Genomic DNA, 19,775 nt, shown 5'->3' on the forward strand with positions numbered 1-19,775 from the left:
CATAAAGTATGGAAAATGTCAGGGAATTGAGTGAAATAGCACTAGTTCAGAAGGCATTTTTATTCATTGCTTGTGGAATTACCCAGGTATCAAATATTGGAATGATTTGTCGGAGACATTTAGAAACCATGCTGGGGCAGAACACTGGAGGTGTGTTTCCTGGTTATTAATAATGAATTAGACGTGGAGTCTGGGAAGCATGAGCTATTAGAAAGGCTTCATAGAAAAGCATTTTATTACAGTGGATACAGCTAGATCCTCTCACTCTTAAATATCAAATGCATTGTTTGTTGCATATGAAACATCCAACAACTATTACAAAGAGTAGAAAAGCAATAAATGATTTTATTAGAATATGGGAATCTTTCTATGAACGTTGGTGATGCAGCTTCATATATCACCCTCCTTAATTTTCTTATGTGTTTAGCAGAGAAAGGAAGTGGTAAAATATATGGTTTAAAGTGGAAATGCTCCATTAGAATTGGGAGTTATATACAGTGCAAGGGGGATGAAAAGGTAAGAAGGGGAGGAGGACTAAAACAAAAATTGTAGTTTTGTGTTCTCAACATTTGTGAGAGAGACAAGAAACTGGAATATTTTATTGAGAGATGATGATCTGATGTTCAATAAAGAGTTAAAAAACATAACCTGAATAAATGAAAGGTTACAAAAACAAGGGTAGTGCACACAAATGCAGTAAATTGATCTTTAGCAAAGGAGGAAGAGAAAATCAGAGTATGTTATTCTCCTTTTGTTTCTGCTTACAGTCAGATGCAGGAGAGAAATTAGTTACCACCAGCATTTTATCTTCCTAGCAACATTGACAGAATTATTTTTGCCTTAGCTGGAAATCTTCTTTTGGACTCATTTGTGAAGCCTGTGAGAGAGATACCCAAGTGATGTCCAAATTAGAAACCAGATTGGTAATAAGTGGTAGAAGAATTTAAAATGACTGAAAGTTGTGTACACAAACAAAGCAACTGTTCTTTCAGGTCCAAAAGGTGTCATCAATGACTGGCGGCGTTTTAAACAGCTAGAAACGGAACAGCATGAACAGCAATGCAAGGAACTGGAACAGCTTATCCAGAAACTCTCTGTGACATGCAGATCTCATCTTGATGAGCAGAAGGAAGAGCAGAAACAGAAAGACCTCGGAGAGAAAATCAGCAGAAAGGTAATAGCTTTATTTTCACTTACTTTTTTACTTATGCTCCAGTATGGAGAAATTTATATCAGGAAAGGTCAATTTTTTAAAAACCTTTTGTTCAACAGGACAGGCAGATTAGAGGCCAACAGAGTTTTGGTTTCTGCTTCATTGCCGAAACCAGCCTGAAATCTGTGTTCAGCCTAAATTGCCTGTGCATTTTCGGCTGGAACAGAAACTATGCTGCGCAGCGCCCATTCCCCTCCTGGACCCACCTGCAGGCAACAGCCCCTTTCTCAACTACCTCTCCCCCAACAGCAGCTCCTCCTGGGCCTACCGTGTCATTGATGACTAGTGGGGGCAGCAGCAATCTCTACTTGCTCCTGCCTGAAAATGGTTTCTGAGATTTCCAGCAGCATCACATCTTGCTCTCTACTCATCAAATACTTTTCCCCAAACTTTATTATATTCATCAGTTTTCCCCTTTAGAGAATAGGGCAGTTTTTCATTAGAGGCCGTCTCCACCACCTGTCCTACCCAATGATACAAGGGCAGCAATGCCTTCCAAAAGCGGACGGTGTATATAACAGTGTGAATCCATTTCATTCTATTTCCAGCTCTTATATCCCACTTAAATCCAACTGGAATCAAAGCGGGTTACAATAGTAGATCTACATATTTAGAAATATTTATCAAACAATAAAGTTTTCAAAGATTATCTAAATTGGAAATACGAATCAATACTCTGAATTTGGATAGGAATACTGTTCCACACCTTAACAGCAATGTAACTGAAAGAGCTACCGTGAAAACACTTAAAGCAAATTCAACTAACAGGTGGAAACCCCAAATTTAATAAATAATTGGATCGGGTTGACGAACGAACTGTCAGATAGGCTAACAGAGATATGATCCAAAGGGCAATGCCCATTAAAAATCTTATATATAAGGCAAGCCACCTTAAAATCAGTTCTAGCCCTTACAGGTAACCAGTGCAAAAACCCTCACACTGGGATAGCATGATCACACTTGTTCCGGCAAAACATTAGCCTAACTGCGCAATTCTGCAAGAGCTGCAACTGTACCTGAAGATTATGATGGATACCAATGTACATTTATTTATTATTTGTTGCACTTGTATCCAACATTTTCCCACCTATTTGCAGGCTCATTGTGGCTTACATAATGCCGTAGTGACAGTCACCACTTCCGGATCTGAGAAATGAACTACAGTAATCTATTTGGGGCAAAATAATCACTTGCACCAGTGTTCTAAATTGATCAGGAAAAAAAGATGTTCTTATTGCTCTAAGGTATCGCAGCTTACAAAAAAATCCTCTTAAACTTTTTCCCTGATTCTCCATTTTAGTTGTGAATCCAAATTCCAAACATTCCCCTGTATCGAGCATAAAGCTGTTTAGAACATTTGCTAAAAGGGTACCAAAATATAGCAGTTTTATTTTTGCTGCATTAAGTTTCAGCAAATTCTGTGAAGCCCAGTAATGTGTTTTTATATACAATTTATAAATAAATGCACTCTGGCAACACCTTCAGATTCTAATGATACTAAAATAAAAAATGTCGTCTGCATACGAACAAACATAAAACAATGATGATGTTAAGGCAACCTCCAGAGAACTCATAAAGATGTTTAACAGTATAGGCGACAATAGTGAGCCCAAAGGGAAAGGGAATGGGACTTATATACTGCCTTTCTGTTGTTTTTCCAACTACATTCAAAGCGGTTTGTACCTGGGACAAGGAACACTATAAGTTGGACACCAACTTTTAGAAAAATTTTAAGGAATTCTTCAAACCACCTTAGAACTACTCCAGAGAGCCCAAACTCACTTACCCTCCTCCTCCTACTTTTCTATAGTGCTGTTTATTAAGCCACACGGCAGTGCCGACACATCCCATTCAAAGTGAATGGGCTGTGTCGGCATTAACGCATGGCAGCTGCTAGTGCAGTTTAGTAAACAGGGGGATTAATTTGTTTAGCAAGAGAATGTGATCTGCTGTATCAAATATTCCTGATACATCAAATTGCAGTAAACAAGACATTTTGACTCAACAACTTCTTAACCTTAGTTACTATTGTCTATGCATAGACTGGAAGCCATATTGAGAACTATGCAAACCTTGAGAGTGATCCCAAAATGATGCAACTTGAGACGCTTCAATAGATTCCATTAACTTTGCTAGTCACAGGACAAAAGTTAGCTGTCCTAGACAAATCTATTCCTGGTGATTTCGAAATTGGCATCAATATTATTTTCCCTATTTATAAAGGAAAATGACCCTCGGTGAGCATTTTATTCATTAAAGAAGTTAACCAATATACCAACTCTATGGGGATATTACTTAAAAAGTAAGAAGGTCAATGATCTAATAAACAAAATTTTCCAGCTAATTTCCATAATATAAGATGTTCTTCTGTAAAATGAACTGTATGGAAAGTAGACCAAGAATGATCTGCAGTAATACCCACATCACAAACTTTATTCCATCTTGCATCCCTTTAAAAAAATCAAACCCAGTAAACAATAAAGCTGATCATATGTTTTCAACTTTGTCTCTAAAATAGCTAGACAAATCCTCCACTAAGGGCTGTATATCGTCTGATAATTGAGTTACTGAAGCAACAGTACTTGGAGACCTAAGTAATTTAAATAATCTAATAATTTAAATAATCGTTCCTGATCTAAATGATTCTCACCTATCAGTTGCTGATGATTTCTGTTTTTAGTATCAGAGACTGCAAGCTTATAAACCTTTATCATAGATCTCCAGTTCTTCTTTTTATGTGGATCAGATGTCTTTCTCCAAGATATCAGATATCCAACCAAACCTATTCCACCCCTCGAAAATTAGTGTCCCTCCAGTACTCCAGCAGGCATGACAAGGTTGACAGCTTTTCCCAGAATCACCCAAATCTCCCCACCTCAACCTTACTTACTGTCAAAAATGAACCACCATTGGAGATGTCCACTAGTTACCACATCCCCTCCAACAAAGATTTGATGGGGTCCCAGCATGCCGAGCATAGAAAAGGAGAGTTTTGTAACTGCAATGCAGTAATTGAACCATCAAGCACATGAAGACTGAATGGGCAGCAGGCTCATCTATGGATTCATACAAATGTTCATTTCACTGCATCATGATCCAGCAAAGACCACATTCGATCTGGGCCAGGATTACAAAGTCCTTAAATTGGGCCCCCTTCCTCAGCTGCCACAAAAACAATAGGCCTCTCTGTTTCTACTTTCCATCTCAGGAGAACGTAAGAACATAAACAAGCCCCACAGACAATCCGCCCAACTTTTTGTTTCTTTTGATCCCAACAGGATGGGGGTCGCCATTGGAAAATGCACAATCTCTAATTAACTGGCAGATAGCATTTCTTTCACTTATACTCAGACTGGGCTGACCCTGGAGGGTCATCTCATAATGTCAGAGCCATGGCTGTGTCGATAGCCCACTTGCAATCATAGTAATATAGTAAATGACGGCAGATAAAGACCTGTATGGTCCATCCAGTCTGCCCAACATGATAAACTCATTTTACATGGTATGTCATACTTTATATGCATACCCAAGTTTGACTCAGGGCACAGACCATAGAAGTCTGCCCAGCACTCTTCTTGTAATAAAAGTTCTGAAGCTTATGTCAAAGCCCCTTAAAATTTACACTCAAGCCCATCCATATCTATTCAGTCATGATCAGGGCGTAGACCGTAGAAGTCTGCCCAGCACCGGTTTTGCTTTCCAATTACTAGCGTCCCCTCCTAATCTCGGCTAAGATTCCGTGGATCCATTCCTTCTAAACAGGATTCCTTTGAGTTTATCGCACACACATTTGAATTCCATTACCATTTTCATCTCCACCACCTCCCTCGGGAGGGCATTCCAAGTCAGTGTGTAGCTAGACACTGAAGGAGAAGGACATACTACAGGAGGCTCTGTGGTTGGAGGAAGGGAGGGGAGCAAGGCCTAGCTCCCTTCCCAGCCATGAGGCAGGGCTCTGGGGAGCACTCCTCAGGGCAGGGCCCGGCTCGGGAGACAGCCGGGCCCAGCTACCAGGAGAGACGGAGAAGCAGCTCTCAGCCGAGCCTGGCCCCTGGGAGAAGAGAGCGGAGTCCCCTGGACCGTGGATCCTCGAGGTCCAGGGGGGACAGTAGACCCAGCACCCCTCCCATGACCCAGCGGTTACCGGGTAAGGAGCACGAAGAGCATGGGAGGGGGAGGTAGAGGGTGAGGGTCCCGCAGGCCCAGAAAGTGGCAGAACAGAGGATGGAAGAGGGTCAGGAGCTTCAGCCGGTGCTGGACCCGTTGTACAGTGAGGATGAGTGGTCTGAGGAAGAGGAGGAGGAGGGGGTAGGGCAGCTGGGAAGCAGCAGCCCAGATTCTTCAGCCAGAGGTATCGTGGACAGGGTGAGGAGGATTGAGGCCCTGGGGAAGGAGGTGGAAGTGCTGGGGAAAAAACTAAACAGGGCTAGAACCCTGCAGAAGTTGGCCCCAGCAGCACAGAAGAGTCTGTATGGAAAGGAAGAAGCTCGTTTGAGAAAGCAGCTTTGCCTGAAAAGAAAGGTGTTGGACTCCCTGAAGAAGGGCTCTGATAACCCTTTAAGGGAACTCTATATTACCAGGGAAAGATTTCAACCCAGGACAGTGCCAAACCGGAATCAGCCAGAGGAAACAGGAGAGTTGGTATCTGAGGATTGTTTTACAAAACACCAGGTTGCAGTAGATAATGTGGTGGGGACAAGCAGTCAAGACACTTTACAATTTATGAAGAATCTAGCAACTCAGAACCCTGCAAACCTTACCTTAGAGGCAGCTGCCAGGGAAGAGAGGGAAGGAGTTGAAGAGACCTTGGCTGAAAACACAATGGAGTTGGAACTCAGTCAGCCTACACATTCTGCTGTCTTTGAAACTGAGGACGGTGACTTGGGGTTTTGTGTTATTTCACAAAAAGTGCCTGCACTACCCAATACTGATGCAGGCAACAGTTTGACAGAGAATGTGAACACTGGAAAGCAAGCTGGAAAGCATACTGACATTGGGAGTGTGAAGACTAATGCAGTCTTAGGGCTGCAGACACAGGTGAGCTTAGTGAGCTCCCTGATTGAGGCACCAGGTTTTCAGCCACAAGTGGTGGATTCAGCAGCACAGCCAGGCTCAGGGAATCCCCAGCACAGAAGGTAAGATGAGATAAACTCTAGCTCTGTAAAAACTGTAAGCAGCCTCACGCGGGACCTGCTGGTGCAGGGAGAACAGAGCTCTCCTCAGAGTGTATCAGCAGTCTCTCTGACAGAAGATATTGCTGGGGGATCGGCAGCCCAGGCAGAGGGAGCTCACTCCCAGGGAAGCATTGTGAAAGTTAAGGACTGTTCAGAACTGGTTATAGATTCCAGGGGGCTCAGTTCTCTGGGCACTGACTGTGGGCAGGGGGGAGGGGGAGGGGATGATATTCAGGATATGTTGATTTGTGATGTGAGGGAGGGGGGTAAGGGGGAAGGGGCATAGGGTTTGGGGAACTGTTCTGTTGGTGAAAAGGTTGGTGAACGGGTTGCTGTTCCAGTTTGTGGAAGGGGGGAGGGGGTTGATGGGGAGATGGTAAGGGAAGGTAAAGGGGGTGGGCAGGATCAGCAGGGGGGGGGGGAAGGGATCTTCAGGCAAGGAAGGGATAAGCTCAGGGAGGAGGGGAAGTCAGTGGAGGCAGGGTCAGCCCTCCTTTGCAGATGTGGTTAATAGGGAAGGAGGAAGAGGGAAGGGGCAGTTTTCCTTTAGTAATGACACAGATGCTGGGTTCGGGGGATGTAGGGGTTATGGGCAACCGCCCAAGAGAAGGAATGTGGTCCAAATCAAGTGGGTGGGGGAGGTCTGGGGCATGCCTTCCGGGAGTGCCCTAGGGTGTCGCATAATGGGGGGAGGGAAGAGGGGGGGAGGCAGCAGCACAGGTGGGGAAACAGGGGCAAGGGCTGTAAGGGGTAGATGAGTGGGCCCAGGTCCCCAAGAAGCAGAGGGGGGTGAAGGGGAAGGGTAGAGGGATTTCAGGGGGGTCAGGAGAGGGGGCTCGGCAAGAGAGGGACAGGAAACCGGTTTCAGGTTTTGGCAGAGGAAGAGGAGGTGGTGGAAGAAGAAGAGGAAGGGGTCGGTGGGGTTGTGGGGGGAGGGGAGGAAGGAAAGAGGAAATTAGAGGGGGTGGAGGGAGAGGGGGTAAGCGTAAGAAGAAGGGGGGGAAGGTTAGGAGGATGGAGATTAGTGTGGAGGGTGGGGGCGGGTTGGACGGGGAGGGGGGAAGAGGGGGGCAGGAGAGGGGGAGAAGCTTATGAGGCGATCGGATAGAATTCGAGCTCTACAGGGGAAGGATCACGGGAGTGAGAGGGGGAAGGTTCAGGGGGTGGGAGGGGATCAGAGGGGGAGGGGGGGGCAAATAGAGGAAGGAGGGCGGGGGGTTTGTCTTTGTCTGAAGAGGAGGGGGGGTTGGATGAGTCTAAGAAGAAGAAGGGAAGGGAGGGGGTGGGGAAGGAAGGAGGTTTTGAAGCCGGGGTTAGGGATTGGGCGGAGGAAGAAGTGGTTGAAGAAGGGGTCTGGGCTCTAGGTAGGGGTGATGTGAAGGAAGCTGTTCAGCAGGAAAAGGTTGGGAGACAGTCATCTTTCCCTACATAATGGCAGGTATTATATTATTATTTGCCACTCTGAATGTGGCGAGTGTGGCCTCCCAGAGGGCGCAATGTTTGGCCTTTGAGGGCCTCTCCACGATCCAGGCAGACTGTTTCCTAATCCAGGAGACACACTTGCAAACTATGGAGGCGATCAGGTGTGCGAGGAGGGCCTGGAGATGGGGGCCTTCGGTTTGGGGCTTGGCAGGGGACAGGTATGGGGGGGTAGGGATATTATTTAAAACACATAAGGTACAGATTCAAAGGGTGATGGAATTAGGAGTAGGGAGGTGTTTGGTGGTGGATGTTTTGTGGCATGGGGTGGCTTCCCGGATTATTAATGTTTATGGGCCACAAAGTAAGAGGGAACATTCAAGGTTATTTGGTAAAATTAAACCGTATTTATACACGGCACGTCAGGTGGTTTGGGGGGGGGGGGGGGGGGGGGATTTTAACACCATTTTGAGGAAACAGGATAGTGGAGGAAGGGCAGCGCAGGTGAGGTATGATGGGATACGGCTAGCTGGGATAATGAAAGGGGCAGGGTTGGTAGATGTGCACCTTGAATTTTCACCAGAGGTGGAGGGTTTCACATTTGCATGGGGACAGTGTAGGAGCAGGATAGACAGATTTTTGGTCCGGGAAGGGGCATGCGTTCGGGGGCCCAGGTTGGTGGACGTGGACTTCTCGGACCATAAACTGGTGTTGGTGGAGGTGGGGGGTTGGGCGGGACGGGACCCTTAAATGGGTTACCGATGAGAAGGTCAAGGAGGAATATCGGGCCTTTTGGGTGACCAGCTTTCGATCCAGGGTATTTTTTCCTCCATTGGAGAGTGGTGGGAGTTAGTGAAGAGGCGGGCGAGGTTTTTTTTCACCCGTCAAGCTCGGAGAGAAGTAAGGGAGAGAACTCGGCTGGGGACTTCCACTAAGAAACGAAGGGACTATCTACTCTCCAATGGAGGGAGAAAGGAGGATATTCTGGATTTGCAGGAGCAACTTGAAAAGGTCCAGTATGATCGATATGCCTCCTTGGTCTATGAACGGGACTTTGGGAAATTGGTCAGCCCAGACCCGTTTATGTGGTGCAAGGAGCGGAGGGAGCATAGGATTTTGGGGGGGTTTAAAGGATATGGGAGGGGTAGTTCAGGTGTCGAAGGAGGGGATTCTAAAGGTGGTGGAAGAGCACTTTGCACGATTTTTTTCAGATAAGCAAGTGGATAAGGAAGTGATGGGTCACTATATTGCGGGGACACCGGGGGGTGGGAAGGGGGGGCCTGTCTCTTCAGGCCCTGTTGCGCCCCTGGTCGCTGGGGGAGGTAGAAGAGGCCATTGGGGCCTTAAGGAGGAAGACAGCACCAGGGCCAGATGGACTCACAACAGAGTACTATCAGGCATTTAAGCACCTTCTGGCCCCAATCCTGCTGCAAGTCTGGGAGGCTGCACGTCAGCAGGGGGTTTTACCCCAATCCCTGACCGAGGCGGCGTTGATTCTTCTGAGTAAGGGAAAAGATCCAGAGTTCTTGGCCAACTGGCGTCCGATTGCCCTGCTCAATGGTGATCGGAAGATATTCGCGCATATGCTTCTGAATAGGATGAAGGAGGTGGTGTGGGGGGGTGTTGGCAAGTTCACAGGCCTGTGGGATTAAGGGGAAGGGGGGTTCTGGAGGCAGCGGCTTGGGTAAGGGAAGGTGTGGAACATAGTCGGGGGGAAGGAAGACTAATGGTGGCATTAGATCAGGATAAGGCTTTTGACAGGGTACAGTGGGCGTTTCTTTGGCAGGTTTTAGAGCACTATGGGTTTCCTAGGGATTGGGTGGCTCAATTACGTTTATTGTACATGAGGGCACGGTGTTTTCCCCTGGTGAACGGTTGGAAAGGGAATAGGTTCGGGGTGACAGCAGGTGTGCGGCAGGGATGTCCTTTAAGCCTGGTACTTTATGCTTTTGCAATTGATCCCTTTGTTAGGCGGTTAGAGCAGGGAGGGAAGGAGGGACCGGGGGGTGGAGGTGTGTACAGGGTCTCAATTAAGGGTGGTGGCTTACGCTGATGATGTCACGGTGTGGGTGGCGGACACAACAGAGGGGGAGAAATTGAAAGGGGTCATTTCTGGGTACTCACAGGCTACAGGGGCTTTGATAAACTTCCAGAAAAGTCAGAGTCTGTGGGTGGGTCCTCCAGGGGGCTCTTTTGATTTGGGAGGGGAGTTTCCGGAGGCCATTAGCAGACTGCGGGTATTAGGGGTATATTTTGAACAGGGGGATTATGCAACCTTTAATTGGCAGCGGTGCATACAGGGAGCTAAGCAAAAGGTTGACAGATGGAAAGGATGGAGGATGTCCATGACTGACCGGGTTCAGCTGATTAAATCTCACCTGGTACCTATGTTTTTGTTTGTCAGTTATATTTGTTTGTTGCCAGTGCATTGTTATACCACCCTATATAGTGTTTTTTTTTTTCAGATGTTGTGGGGGAATCGGCTGAACCCGGTCAAGCGTAACATCACATACTTGGCCCGGGAAGAGGGGGGGGGGGGGGGTAGGGATGGTAAACCCTGTACTTTTCTTTAGCTCCCTGTTTATTCAGTTTAACCTGGGACGGGCACTGGACAGAGATCCGCCAGGATGGGCAGGTAGCGTTCTGTCTTGGTGGGAGAGATTCTGGCTCCCGTGGAAGTGGTAAGGAAGGGGGCTCCGGACCAGGTTTGCTACTATAGGCCCTTAGTTCGGCTGGTACGAGTTTGGGGAATTTTGGCAGAGGAAATAAAGACAGGGAGGAGGGAGGTATGGGTGGAACGGGTGCGGTCCCAAACATTCTCATCGCCCCTGGTACTGAAGGATGCACCTGGTCCAGTGCTGAGGCAGGGCTTGCGGTTGGTGGCCTCACGGAGGATCCCGCCGAAATATAGAGACATTGCTTGGCTGTCTTTTCATGGGAAATTGTATGTCAGAGGGAATATTAACTACAGGAATGTGCAGGAACGGGATTGCCCAAGGGGGGAGTGCGTGGGGAGGGAGGAAACGATGGAACATTTTTTACGGGAATGCCCTTTTACACAAATGGTATGTGGCAGGGTAGCAGCATTATTACACATCCCGAGTTTTAATTCATATTCATATGCAGATTGGGTTTACGGGCGGCAGGGGAGAGGTGGGTGGTTAGATCTGGTGACGGAGTTCCTCATCTCGGTGATACTCCGGTTTAGCCTCTGGATGGCTCGGTGTGGGGTCTCCTTGCACCAGGACTACCGATCAGCTGACAGCGTTAGTTGGGAGGTGGTTCGGGCGGTCCAGGGGGTAGCCCAGTGGGAACGGGTGGCGGAGGGGATAGCAAGAACCAATGTTTGGTGGAGGCATGTGCACTTGAAACCTCCATAGAGGGGTTGGACAGTTTATTTTGAATTGGCTTTGAGTTTTATTTGAATTTTATGTTCATTTAATTTCATTTTAGGATGGGTGGGGGTTGACAGTGTAGATAGGTGGATTTAAGGTGGGGGACTTGTTTGTATATATTTGGTTTGGGGTTATATGTTTCTGTATGGCTTTGCATTTCTTTTTTAATAAAAGAGTTCTCCATGTATCCACCACCCTCTCTGAAAAAATACTTCCTGACATTACTCCTGAGTCTGCTCCCCCTTCAATCTCAATTTGGTTAGCCTCCTTTGAAGTAATTTGCAAGGCTGTGACATGGTCTTTTCAGTTCACATATTCACATCTCATTACTGCCTTGAGCAGAATACCTGACTTGACAGTTGATTTGGGCAAACAGTGTTGCAGAATCTGTTTGAGGTCTAAAATCCAACTCCACCCCCTTAGGCCCGTTTTATTCTGTTCCAGGCTGCACATAAGTATTGCTATACTGGGAAAGACCAAAGGTCCATCAAGCCCAGCATCCTGTTTCCAACAGTGTCCAATCCAGGTCACAAATACCTGGCAAGATCCCAAAAAAGTACAAAACATTTTATACTGCTTATCCCAGAAAGCAGTATAAAGTCCATTTAATAGTGGTCATCCAAACCTTTTTTAAACTCCGCTAAGTTAACTGCCTTTACCACATTCTCTGGCAACGAATTCCAGAGTTTAATTATACGTTGAGTGAAGAAACATTCTCTCCGATTCGTTTTAAATTTACTACATTGTAGCTTCATTGCATTCCCCCAGCCCTAGTATTTTTGAAAAGCGTAAACAGACACTTCACATCTACCTGTTCCACTCCATTCATTATTTTATAGACTTCTATCATATCTCCCCTCAGCCGCCTTTTCTCCAAGCTGAAGAGCCCTAGCCGCTTTCCTCATAGGGAAGTCTTCCCATCCCTTTTATCATTTTCATTGCCATTTTCTGCACCTTTTCTAATTCCACTATATCTTTTTTTGAGATGCAGCGACCAGAATTGAACACAATATTCGAGATGCGGTCGCAACATGGAGCGATACAAAGGCATTATAACATCCTCATTTTTGTTTTCTATTCTTTTCCTAATAATACCTAACATTCTATTTGCTTTCTTTGTCGCAGCAGCACACTGAGCAGAAGGTTTCAACGTATCATCAACGACGACACCTAGATCCCTTGGTCGGTGACTCCTAACGTGGAACCTTGCATGACGTAGCTATAATTCGGGTTGCTCTTTCCCACATGCATCACTTTGCACTTGCTCACATTAAACATCTGCCATTTAGACGCCCAGTCTCGTAAGGTCCTCTTGTAATTTTTCACAATCCTCCCGCGATTTAACGATTTTGAATAACTTTGTGTCATCAGCAAATTTAATTACCTCACTAGTTACTCCCATCTCTAGGTCATTTATAAATATGTTAAAAAGCAGCGGTCCCAGCACAGACCCCTGGGGAACCCCACTAACTACCGTTCTCCATTGAGAATACTGACCATTTAACCCTACTCTCGTTTTCTATCTTTTAACCAGTTTTTAATCCACAATAGAACACTACCTCCTATGCCATGACTCTCCAATTTCCTCTGGAGTCTTTCATGAGGTACTTTGTCAGATGCCTTCTGAAAGTCCAGATACAATATCAACCAGCTCACCTTTATCCACGTTTGTTCACCGCTTCAAAGAAATGTAGTAGATTGTTGAGGCAAGATTTCTCTTCACTAAATCCATGTTGACTTTGTCTCATTAATCCATGCTTTTGAATATGCTTTGTAATTTTGTTCTTAATAATAGTCTCTACCATTTTGCCTCGCACCGACATCAGACTCACCTGTCTATAATTTCCCGGATCGCCTCTGGAACCTTTTTTAAAAATCGGCGTTACATTAGCCACCCTCCAATCTTCCGGTACTACACTCGATTTTATGGATAAATTACAAAAAATAAATTACAAAAAAGGTGTGCACAAATCTAAATAAATAAATATTACTAACGATAGCTCTGCAAGCTCATTTTTCAGTTCTGTCAGTACTCTGAGATAATACCATCCGGTCCAGGAGATTTTCTACTCTTCAGTTTGTAGAACTGCCCCATTACATCCTCCAGGTTTACAGAGAATTCATTAAGTTTCTCCGACTCGTCAGCTTCGAATACCATTTCTGGCACCGGTATCCCACCCAAATCTTCCTTGGTGAAGACCGAAGCAAAGAATTCATTTAATCTCTCCGCTGCAGCTTTGTCTTCCCTGATCGCCCCTTTTACTCCTGTGTCATCTAGTGGTCCAACCGATTCTTTTGCTGGCTTCCTGCTTTTAATACCTAAAAAAATTTTTTACTGTGTGTTTTTGCCTCCAACGCAATCTTCTCTTCGAAGTCCCTCTTAGCTTTGCTGACTTCACTTTACTCATGCTGTTCCTTATTATTTTCAGTCGGTTCCTTCCATTCACCTCACTTTTTAACCACGCCGGCTGTCATTTGGTCTCTGTCCTCCTTTTTTAATACGCGGAATATATTTGGCCTGGGCTTTCAGGATGGTGTTTTTGATCAGACAGCATCCACGCCTGATGTAAATTTTTCACCCTCGCAGTCGCTTCTCTAAGTTATTTTTTTTTTCACCGTTCTTCTCATGTTATCAGTCTCCTTTTTTTTTTTTTTTTAAGTTAAACGCTAACGTATTTGATTTCCTATGTATACTTCAAAACTAATATCATGATCGGTCATGTTATGATCAATGTTATCTAACGACCCCAGAACCATTACCTCCTGCACCAGATCATGCGCTCCACTAAGGACTAGGTCTAGAATTTTTCCTTCTCTCGTCAGTCAGCTCCTGTACCAGCTGCTCCATAAAGCTGTCCTTGATTTCATCAAGGAATTTTACCTCCCTAGCATGCCCCGATGTTACATTTACCCAGTCAATATCAGGGTAATTGAAATCACCCTTTATTATTGTGTTGCCCAGTTTGTTTGCGTCCCTAATTTTTTGGTGTCTCTTCACATGTCCCTACTCTGTTTGTATGTAGTTTCAGGTTGATCTGAGTTATGTCCTCACCTTTACGAGGCCCAATTAACCAATGTTTGTTGTTTTCTGTGAGCCAGTGTGCTTATCCCACCAGATGTTTGTCCTCAGAAAAAGCAAAGTTGCTTACCTGTAGCAGGTATTCTCCGAGGACAGCAGGCCTTATATTCTCACAAACCTTCCCACCTCCCCTAGGAGTTGTCTCCTGTTTTTTCTTTTTCTTGCTGTAGTATTTAACTGCAGTAGCCATGCATGAGCAGCAGGCAGGAAAGGCACCCATGCTTTTATGGTGGAGAGTGTCTTGTGCTCCACAAAAGTTCTTATGGCTTGTTATAAAGCCCGGACCAGGCAACACAGCGCCCCATTACCCACTTGTGAGAATATAAGCCCTACTGTCCTCTGAGAATACCTGCTACAGGTAAGTAACTTTGCTTTATTGCAACCTTTGTGCTCCCCAATCCTGAATTGCGGCCTTATCACTTCTAACGGGTCACAAGAGGGGTAAGTGTGTTCTGCTATAATATATATGTTCTCTTATTCCTTTTTTTTTTAATTTTATTTATAACAGCTTAATTTTACAAGCACTAAAATAACTTGCCAGAAATACAGAGAAAATAACACACAAGAATTATTTCAATCAGGTAATTCTATACTCTTCCTTAGACCACAAAATAGGGAGAGTGAAACAAGACAAGGAGATCAATTAAACAACAGTAAACAAAGAAAACGTGGTATTAACCTGACTATCCCCAGTTATTATTTATCTGAATCGTTATTCTCCGAGGACAAGCAGGCTGCTTGTTCTCACTGATCGGTGACGTCCACAGCAGCCCCCTCCAATCGGAAACTTCACTAGCAAAGGCCTTTGCTAGCCCTCGCGTGCCGATGCGCACCGCGCATGCGCGGCCGTCTTCCCGCCCGAACCGGCTCGTGTTCGTCAGTCTTCTTTTGTCCGCGCTCGGGACGGTCGTGTTTTGCCGCCGTTTCGTGCCCCTCAAGTTGACCTCGCGCGTCTTAGTGATTTTCGCTAAAAAAAAAAAAAAAAAAGAGAGGAGACCGATCCGGTCTTTACCCCTTTCCCGTGTTTCCAGTCTTTTCCCCGCGTAAGTTTCCTTTCGCTTTTGGGACCGGCCTATTTGGCCTCGGTATGGGTTTTTTCTCCCTTCTTTTTGGTGCCTTTCGTCATCATCGCAAATTTTGATTTCGCCGGCGTGATTTTTCTGCCCATGTCATCGAAGTCTTCCAGCGGCTTCAAGAAGTGCACCCAGTGCGCCCGGGTATTCTCGCTCACTGATAGGCACGCATCGTGTCTTCAGTGTCTGGGGGCTGGGCACCGCCCGCAGGCCTGCAGTCTTTGTGCTCTTTTGAAAAAGAGGACTCCGGTAGCGAGATTGGCCCAGTGGAACGCGTTGTTCTCGGGCTCTTCGACGACAGCACGGGACGCATTGAGTGCATCGACGTCGACAGCATCGAAGTCTTCGGCATCGACTGCATCAAGGCTTCTACCTCCTGCATCGTCGGTACCGAGGCATCGGAAGGCTGCGTCGACGTCGGTGGTACCGGGACCTCCGCTATTGCTGATGTCGTCGGACGGTGGTGCTTCGTCTGGAGTGCAGGTGAGGGCTGTCCATTCCCCTGCTGGTGGCGGTGAGCCTTCGGGTGGGTCTCCCCCTGCCCTGAGGGCTCCTGCAGTACAGCCCCCCCGAGATCGACCCTCTTCGGCCTCGACACCGAGGAAGCGACGGTTGGATTTTACGTCCTCCTCGTCGGTACCGGGAAGCTCCGGTGACATGCTTCATTTGAAGAAGTCAAAGAAGCATAGTCACCGGTCTCCTTCCCGTCTCGGTACCGAGAGCTCTGGGTCGCCGAGGCAGTCGGCACCCAGTAGGCATCGGCACCGGGAGGACCGCTCACCCTCTGTTCAGGAGGTGTCGATGCGCTCCCCCTTGGACAGCCCGGAACCGCCTCCACGCCCGGAACAGACTCTGACATCGACACCTGCATCGGCTTCCCAGTCTTTCTCCACAGCCGCTCTGCACGAGAGTCTCCGGGCCGTTTTTCCAGAGATTCTGGGAGAGCTGTTGCGCCCTTCTCCTCCGGTACTGGGGGTGCTTGCGCCACTAGTACAGTCGAGTGAGGCGACAGCTGGCCCCTTGCCCGAGGTGAGGTCCCCGGTATCGGCTACGGCTGCCTCCCAGGCAGACTCCCTGACGACGTCGGCGGAGGGAGCTTCGCTGGTGCTGGCAAGGGAGTCCACCTCTCGACGCTCCTACCGTGGCCGTGTTTCCACGGAGTCGTCGGGCATGGCTTCAGACACAGGTTCGTGAATTTGTGTCTAATACCGATGGTGAGGCCTCGTGGGAGGAGGAGGAGGACATCAGATATTTCTCTGACGAGGAGTCTGATGGCCTTCCTTCTGATCCCACTCCCTCCCCTGAAAGGCAGCTTTCTCCTCCCGAGAGTCTGTCTTTCGCGGCCTTTGTCCGGGAGATGTCTACGGCCATCCCCTTCCCGGTGGTTGTGAAGGATGAGCCCAGGGCTGAAATGTTTGAGCTCTTGGACTATCCTTCTCCACCTAAGGAAGCGTCCACAGTACCCATGCATCATGTCCTAAAAAAGACATTGCTGGTGAACTGGACCAAGCCACTAACTAATCCCCACATTCCCAAGAAGATTGAATCCCAGTATCGGATCCATGTGGACCCAGAGCTGATGCGCACTCAGTTGCCTCACGACTCTGGAGTTGTGGATTTGGCCCTAAAGAAGGCTAAGAGTTCTAGAGAGCATGCTTCGGCGCCCCCGGGCAAAGACTTCAGAACCTTAGACTCCTTTGGGAGGAAGGCCTATCATTCCTCTATGCTCGTGGCCAAGATTCAGTCCTACCAGCTCTACACGAGCATCCATATGCGGAACAATGTGCGGCAGTTGGTGGGCTTGGTGGACAAGCTCCCTCCTGAGCAAGCCAAGCCGTTTCAAGAGGTGGTCAGGCAGCTGAAAGCGTGCAGAAAATTCCTGGCCAGAGGGGTATTTGATACCTTTGATGTTGCGTCCAGGGCTGCTGCTCAAGGTGTGGTGATGCGCAGACTCTCATGGCTGCGTGCCTCTGACCTGGAGAATAGGATCCAGCAGCGGATTGCGGACTCCCCTTGCCGAGCAGACATCATTTTTGGAGAAAAAGTCGAACAGGTGGTAGAACAGCTCCACCAGCGGGATACCGCTTTCGACAAATTCTCCCGCCGGCAGCCTTCAGCTTCTACCTCCTCAGGTAGACGTTTTTATGGGGGAAGGAGGTCTGTTCCCTACTCTTCTGGTAAGCGTAGGTACAATCCTTCCTCTCGCCAGCCTGCAGCCCAGGCTAAGCCCCAGCGCGCTCGCTCTCGTCAGCAGCGTGCGCCTCAGCAAGGCCCTACGGCTCCCCAACAAATGCAGGGAACGAGCTTTTGACTGGCTCCTGCAGAGCATAGCCGACATCAACGTATCCGTGCCGGGCGATCTGCCGGTCGGGGGGAGGTTGAAAGTTTTTCACCAAAGGTGGCCTCTTATAACCTCCGACCGTTGGGTTCTTCAAATAGTCCGGCAAGGATACACCCTGAATTTGACCTCGAAGCCTCCAAATTGCCCACCGGGAGCTCAATCCTACAGCTTCCAGCACAAGCAAGTACTTGCAGAGGAACTCTCCGCCCTTCTCAGCGCCAATGCGGTCGAGCCCGTGCCATCCGGGCAAGAAGGGCTGGGATTCCATTCCAGGTACTTCCTTGTGAAAAAGAAAACAGGGGGGATGCGTCCCATCCTAGACCTAAGGGCCCTGAACAAGTATCTGGTCAAGGAAAAGTTCAGGATGCTTTCCCTGGGCACGCTTCTTCCCATGATTCAGGAAAACGATTGGCTATGCTCTCTGGACTTGAAGGACGCCTACACGTCACTTCCAGTACTGTGTGCTACTCTTTGGGCTCGCCTCTGCGCCCAGGGTGTTCACGAAGTGCCTGGCTGTAGTAGCAGCAGCGCTTCGCAGGCTGGGAGTGCACGTGTTCCCTTATCTCGACGATTGGCTGGTGAAGAACACTTCCGAGGCAGGAGCTCTACAGTCCATGCAGACGACTATTCGACTCCTGGAGCTACTGGGGTTTGTGATAAATTACCCAAAGTCCCATCTTCTCCCAGTACAAAGACTCGAATTCATAGGAGCTCTGCTGGATTCTTGGATGGCTCGTGCCTATCTTCCGGAGACAAGGGCCAACAACCTGCTGTCCCTCGTCTCCCGGGTACGAGCGTCCCAGCAGATCACAGCTCGGCAGATGTTGAGATTGCTTGGCCACATGGCCTCCACAGTTCATGTGACTCTCATGGCTTGTCTTCACATGCGATCTGCTCAATGGACCCTAGCTTCCCAGTGGTTTCAGGCTGCTGGGGATCTAGAGGACGTGATCCACCTGGCCACGAGTTTTCTCAAATCCCTGTACTGGTGGACGATTTGGTCCAATTTGACTCTGGGACGCCCTTTCCAAATTCCTCAGCCACAAAAGGTGCTGACTACGGATGCGTCTCTCCTGGGATGGGGTGCTCATGTCGATGGGCTTCACACCCAGGGAAGCTGGTCCCTCCAGGAACAAGGTCTGCAGATCAATCTCCTGGAGTTGCGAGCGGTCTGGAACGCTCTGAAGGCTTTCAGAGATCGGCTGTCCCACCAAATCATCCAAATTCAGACAGACAACCAGGTTGCCATGTATTACATCAACAAGCAGGGGGGCACCGGATCTTGCCCCCTGTGTCAGGAAGCCGTCAGCATGTGGCTGTGGGCTCGCCGTCACGGCATGTTTCTCCAAGCCACATATCTGGCAGGCGTAAACAGTCTGGCCGACAGGTTGAGCAGGATTATGCAATCTCACGAGTGGTTGCTTAACTCCAGAGTACTGCGCCGGATCTTCCAAGTGTGGGGCACCCCCTTGGTAGATCTCTTCGCATCTCAAGCCAACCACAAGGTCCCTCAGTTCTGTTCCAGACTTCAGGCCCACGGCAGACTGGCATCGGATGCCTTTCTCCTGGATTGGGGGAACGGCCTGCTGTATGCTTATCCTCCCATACCTCTGGTGGGGAAGACTGTTGAAACTCAAGCAAGACCGAGGCACCATGATTCTGATTGCTCCCTTTTGGCCGCGTCAGATCTGGTTCCCTCTTCTTCTGGAGTTGTCCTCTGAAGAACCGTGGAGATTGGAGTATTTTCCGACCCTCATCACACAGGACAAAGGGGCGCGTCTGCATCCCAACCTCCGGTCTCTGGCTCTCACGGCCTGGATGTTGAGAGCGTAGACTTTGCCTCTTTGGGTCTGTCGGAGGGTGTCTCCCATGTCTTGCTTCCAGAAAAGATTCCACTAAGAGGAGTTACTTCTTTTTATGGAGGAGGTTTGCCGTCTGGTGTGACAGCAAGGCCTTAGATCCTCGCTCCTGTCCTACACAGACCCTGCTTGAATACCTTCTGCACTTGTCTGGTCTCAAGACCAACTCGGTAAGGGTTCACCTTAGCGCAATCAGTGCATACCATTACCGTGTGGAAGGTA

General features: G+C 48.0%; 1 protein-coding gene across 3 annotated transcripts in view; it reads left to right on the top strand.

Annotated features, from left to right (window-relative positions):
* Nucleotides 1-19,775, top strand: part of PDCL (phosducin like) — a 200,843-nt gene that overhangs the window by 154,231 nt on the left and 26,837 nt on the right. For all 3 annotated transcript variants that reach the window (XM_030206957.1, XM_030206959.1, XM_030206958.1), the window contains one exon: nucleotides 993-1,174. In XM_030206957.1, coding sequence (XP_030062817.1) covers nucleotides 993-1,174 — 182 coding nt within the window. The remainder of the gene's footprint in view (nucleotides 1-992; nucleotides 1,175-19,775) is intronic.

This window comes from Microcaecilia unicolor, chromosome 6 (assembly GCF_901765095.1).
Source record: "Microcaecilia unicolor chromosome 6, aMicUni1.1, whole genome shotgun sequence".
Lineage (NCBI taxonomy): Eukaryota > Metazoa > Chordata > Amphibia > Gymnophiona > Siphonopidae > Microcaecilia > Microcaecilia unicolor.